This window comes from Neltuma alba, unplaced genomic scaffold (genome assembly GCF_004799145.2).
Source record: "Neltuma alba isolate B1F8T4 unplaced genomic scaffold, ASM479914v2 tig00006862_pilon, whole genome shotgun sequence".
In the NCBI taxonomy this organism is placed as follows: Eukaryota; Viridiplantae; Streptophyta; class Magnoliopsida; order Fabales; family Fabaceae; genus Neltuma; species Neltuma alba.
The window spans coordinates 48,583-54,056 of record NW_021634600.1 but is presented as its reverse complement, the minus strand read 5'-3'; the positions used below and the strand labels follow the sequence as shown (position 1 = coordinate 54,056).

The 5,474-nt window shown below is 37.1% G+C and overlaps 1 protein-coding gene across 6 annotated transcripts; it reads left to right on the top strand.

Moving 5' to 3' along the window:
- The first annotated feature begins 325 nt into the window (after positions 1–325).
- LOC114751311 (B3 domain-containing transcription factor NGA1) lies at positions 326–3,484 on the top strand. Of its 6 annotated transcripts, none has more exons than XM_028939976.1 (4): positions 326–589; positions 725–875; positions 1,038–2,780; positions 2,970–3,484. In XM_028939976.1, exons 2-3 carry the CDS (start codon positions 770–772, stop codon positions 2,228–2,230), a joined length of 1,299 nt encoding a protein of 432 aa, XP_028795809.1. In that variant the 5' UTR covers positions 326–589; positions 725–769; the 3' UTR covers positions 2,231–2,780; positions 2,970–3,484. The 6 variants fall into 6 exon arrangements, with proteins under 6 accessions (XP_028795809.1, XP_028795808.1, XP_028795807.1 ...); XM_028939975.1 differs by having other exon boundaries at positions 993–2,780; XM_028939974.1 differs by having other exon boundaries at positions 745–2,780.
- The last annotated feature ends 1,990 nt before the right edge of the window (positions 3,485–5,474 follow it).

Genomic DNA, 5,474 nt, shown 5'->3' with positions numbered 1-5,474 from the left:
TGGATTAGTAAATGTATAACTGTGAAAAAATAAATGCTACTACTATTGCAGAAATTAATCGTTTAGGGGTTACAAATGGACGTTTTGGCGTCAAAGTGGAGGCATACACACCCACACACGAGGAAAACGACAAGATGCTCACATGACCCTCAAATGCCCACATTATTTCATCGCATGGGCCCCACCTCCTCTCCCTCTGAGGGGAATAAAACCGGGTTTAATTTGCTACCTCCATTGTTTTTTTTTTTTTTGGTATTGCCTTTTGTTTTCCAAGTTGTAAAGAAAGCTTCCTGTGTATGAGAGAGAGAGAGGGGGGGTAATTAAGCTCACTCTTTTGTTATTAGCTTAGCCCCTAGCTTCCCCCCACATGACCTCTTCATTAATTCCTATTCCCATCCTTCCCTCTCTCTCTCTTCTCCCTTCCATTTCTATCCCCCCTTGTTATGGCAGTGCAGGTCAACAATAATTTGAATCCTCCATGGCTTTTCCCCTCATTATTCTCTAGGGTTTGAACCTCAAATGAGAATCCACCGACTCTCGTGAATTCTTTACTCTCCAATATCTTCCCCTGCAGATTCTCTCTTCCTTGGTAACCTCTCTTTAATTTCGTCTCCTTCAGTCAATTCCCTCTCCATTTTCTTGTTTTCCCTTTTTTGCTTTGCATCCTTTTTTCTGTTAAATAATTGTATTTATTGTTTCATCAGTTGGTTTTTCTGAGATCCAGAGTTAGGAATTTAATTCCAGGTGGGTGTGACGACTCTCATACTTCATGGAATTGCTGATGCAAGATGTCAAAATGCATTCCCATGATATAGAAGAAGACGAGGAGGAGGAGGAGGAAGAAGCAGAGTTAGCTAGAGAGGAAAGCAGCAACAGTAAGAATTACCTTCATTTCTTACCAAATTTCGAAACTAGTACTCGTCGTCTTCATCATAATCATCATGATCCTCATCAAAATTCATGGCTGGGGCTTCATGATCATCACTCTCCAGATGCTGCTACAGCCAGCGAATCTCACAATTCACAGCCCGGATTAGGGTTAGCATCAGGACCGGCCACCAATTTCGCCGCTAATCACAGAAAGCTAGACCACATGGAGTTGTCACTGGGAGGAATTGGAACCGCCAAAGACGATGAAGAACAAGAAGGAGCTAATTTCCATGGAGGAGGAAGCAGCAGTAACGATGTTGGTGCTACTATTGAGAAAGAGCACATGTTCGATAAAGTCGTCACTCCCAGTGACGTAGGCAAGCTCAACCGTCTCGTAATACCAAAGCAACACGCAGAGAAGTACTTCCCTCTGGATTCCTCCTCCAACGAGAAAGGACTGCTCTTGAATTTCGAGGACCGGAACGGCAAGCTATGGCGGTTCCGGTACTCCTATTGGAACAGTAGCCAGAGCTATGTGATGACCAAAGGTTGGAGCCGCTTCGTCAAGGAGAAGAAGCTCGACGCCGGAGACATTGTCTCGTTTCACCGAGGCGCCGGAGAGTCGTATCGGCACCGGTTGTACATAGATTGGAGGCGTAGACCTGATCACGGCCCAGCCGGCCCTGATCCCAACTTGATTACACCTTTTCTTCTTCATCATCCCCATCAGCCGCAATTTTCTCAGTACTCTATCAGATGGGGCGGCCGACTGTTCTCGCTTCCCTCTCCGGCGCCGCCGCGACCACTGAACCATAGTAATATGTTTCCCTTATATCATCACCAGCAGCAACAAGAGCGACATCATCATCCGCGGCAGTACCAAGGCCATCATCATGATGCGATGAATTCAAGATCTGCAGGTTCGGTGTATTCGAACTTGATAGGGCAACAAGAAGTAAGAAATGTTCCGATGATTATAGATTCTGTTCCAGTTGATCATTATCATTCTCATCATCAAAACTATTACCATGGCAAAAATAGTAGTGCTACTAATACTACTGCTGGTAAAAGACTTAGGCTATTTGGGGTAAACATGGAATGTGCTTCTTCTTCGTCGTCTTCTTCATCACCATCAGTAGAAGAATCCAGATGTTGTAATGCGACAGTAATGGCTAATCCATCAATTTCCTCTTCGTCTTCTATTATCCCACCACCACCTCTTCATCAGTATCTGAGGTTACCCCATGCGGATCCAATTTCTTCGTCGTCATCGTTATCATCAGCAAGATTTCAGAGTCATCAGAAAGGGGAAACTTCGGTGCTTTTTGATTTGGATCCCTCTTTGCATTATAGGCAGTGATCGAATTGGTAATCAAATCAAACAGACAACCAATAAAAGAATGATGATGAGGCCACACTCTTTTGCAGCATTTTCTGTTATAAATTCTAATTTTTTATTGCCCTCGGTCGTTTAATATTTTAGTGCTTAGAGTATCATGGATATTAGTGCTTTATTTATTAGCTGGAAGTTTTGGATTGTTTAACTTCCAAGCAGAAAATCGATATATATATGAACTATATATGTTTAAATCTTTCAACTGTGTATAATACAGTTCATATTGAAATAGATCGATATATAGTAGTAGGTGTTTTTAATATGATGGTTATATCGATAATTTTTCATTCCTGATCGGCTCGATCTCTTTTTCCGTTTCGAGCATTAAATGATGAGCAGAAAAGCTCGTTACTTTTCTTCTTTCCTCTAATGTTTCTGTTAAGCTTGTTGGGTTGATGTGTTGTTTCTGCTGCTTCTGCTTCTGATGATCCCTGCTTCTTCTGCTGCTGATCGGTAAGGCATTTTTAGCTTTGCAGGAAAATAAAGCGCAGAAAGTTGTACAGCTGTAAAAAAGGTGAAATTTTTTTTCTCTTCTTTGGCTTCTCTCATTCCAAAACTAGTCCGACCAACTTGATTTTTACTTTTCAGTTAAGTAATTTCTGCTGTAACTTGGTAGTTACTGCTATCCTATGCTTCATTTATTGATGAGTATAGTTTCTACCCCTCAACATTGACATTACTTTCCCCTCTTCTCCTATTGCAGCCGCCTTCATGTCTGGATTATTACTGCTCAAGAACGTGTTTTAGGTGGAATAAAAGTCACCTTTTCCCACTGGTAAGTACTCTTTACTATTGTGATTCCATTGCAGTAGATTTAATGCTTTGTCTCTCTGATCATCGATCATAAGTGATCTATCTATGCTCCAAGCTTAAAATCACCCTTTGATTTTAGCATTTCTATTTTGCATGCCATGGCCGGTCAATACTATAGTCTGCATCACTGTTATTTTTTACAGTTTAAAGTTGGAAGTAATTGATTAGCTTTGTGCTTTTATGATTTGACACAGGATAATTGCAATAATCATATATAGCTAAATCTGTTGGCTCTGACATAATTGAAGAGATATAAATTGACCCGTTGATTAATCTGTGTATTTTGGTCATTGATAGTATTATCTTTTGCATCTCGTGACTTGATGTCGATTTCAAAACGAGTGGACACAAAATGTGCGCCAGGGGGATTATTAATAGTAAAATTTTCTTTTAAATATGTAAAAACATTATTGTATTATTTTATTTAAAAAAAATTAAATTTTCACTTAAGAAATCATCTGAAGTTATTGGCATTCATGAAAACAAGTAGAGAGAAAGTGTAGATTTTCAGTTTTCTGATTTAGATCGATGTAAATAACCATAAATCCGTCTCTCTTTTCATCCATATATTTCTTAGTCTTTAAATATTCTTTTTCTTTTTCTTTTGATATCTAGATTGAAATTTCCATTTGTTCTCTTCTCCTACGTACGTACGTCTCTAAAGATATCTTAAGTAAGAGCATATAACATATTCTTGTGGAAATTTTTTATGTTGGATCACCTGATATCCAATGCGTAGACCATATATTTGTTGGACTGAGGTACTCGTTTAGGTTAAGAAAAAAAAATTAAAGCAAACCATTGAGTACTTTGAAATAGCGTGATTTTATTATAGAGATTGGTAAAAACTAAAGAGGGGTTGTCTCTAGTTCTCTACCTATAACAGTACCTTAATGCATTTGCTTCAATATATATATATATATATATATAAATGTGTGTGTGTGTGTGTGTGTGATTCCCTTTTTTCATTAGCACCATCATTTCATTTATTCACTCAATGTTATTTGGTGTAAGATATGGTTGGAAACAAAAACAAAGTCCCTCTCACGTTTGAATATTAAAATATTAAAATCACATGAAATACTAACAAACGGACTATTCATAGCCTAAAAAGGAGAGATTAAACAGAAATTTATGTTTTACCTAGTGATGATGGAAAGCGAAAGCAATGCGGAAGACTGTAGGTTCTACTATCTACAGTAAACAAATCGAGATATATATATATATATATATTGTGATCTTCATCACTTTTCCTGCATATTGATGCTCTTTCTGTTAAACTATATATATACTGCCACACCTTTGGATGAATATCAGTTCATACTACTAGTACTGCTCGAAAATAAAGCATGGGGGGGGGGATTAATGCTATCCTTTATTATGACCTTTTTTTGATTTATCTATTCTCATGCATTAACTTTACATGATTACATTGTTCATATATACCAGCTGATCATAATACTTGCAGAAAGAAATTAATTAGAAGAATGTCAAAGACAGACTCAAATTTAATTTAATGATCCAAGTAGAAACCGTATAGGTTATTGGAACTAGATAGTTCATCTAAATATATATATATGTGTGTGTGTGTGTGTGTGTGTGTGTGTGCGCGCGCGCGCGTGTGCGCGCGCACTCAATCCCTGCTTTCTTACATGCATATTGCTGGTTGTGTGTCTATCTGTGTAGGCTGCTATATATTACTGGCTGATTAACCATGATTTATTGTTGTTTTGATTCATTAATTAACCAATCAGAGCTACGAAATAGGCTAATGTTGTGATTAAATTATATATATATATATATATATCGAGGTATCGTATATAACAGATATTACATTAAATGTGTTTGCATTAATCAGTTATGGCGTACTGAACCTAAGGAATGCGTCGTCTAGGGACGAGAGTTCATTTTCGATACTCCTGCAATAATGCATGCGGCATCGAACTGCATCTGTTAATATATTGTAATGTTTCTTTTTTGTATTAAGATTACGTTGTTTAGTTTTAATCAAGGTTGACCTGCATGGATCCTAAATTATGGGCAACTAAGAATTTGTCCATATATTTGTCAAAATATATTATACTATCTCAGGTCATTAATATAAAAGCTAGTTGGGAGTTGAATTTGGTTTTAAATATAAGATCTCAATTCATTTTATCTCCCATCTTTTTTCAAAATATTCTAATTGATTATAAGGGATTTCCACCAAGAGATAATTCCAATGCATTCTATGAACATGACTGAAGAGAATAATTAGGGAGAATAACGTATATTTAATTTGTAACAAATAACTAACTTAATTAATTTTCTTAATATCTTCAAATTAGTTATTTATTAAATATCGGAGGTAGTAACACTCAACTCTGACCATTTAGGGGTAGAATAAACATTTTCG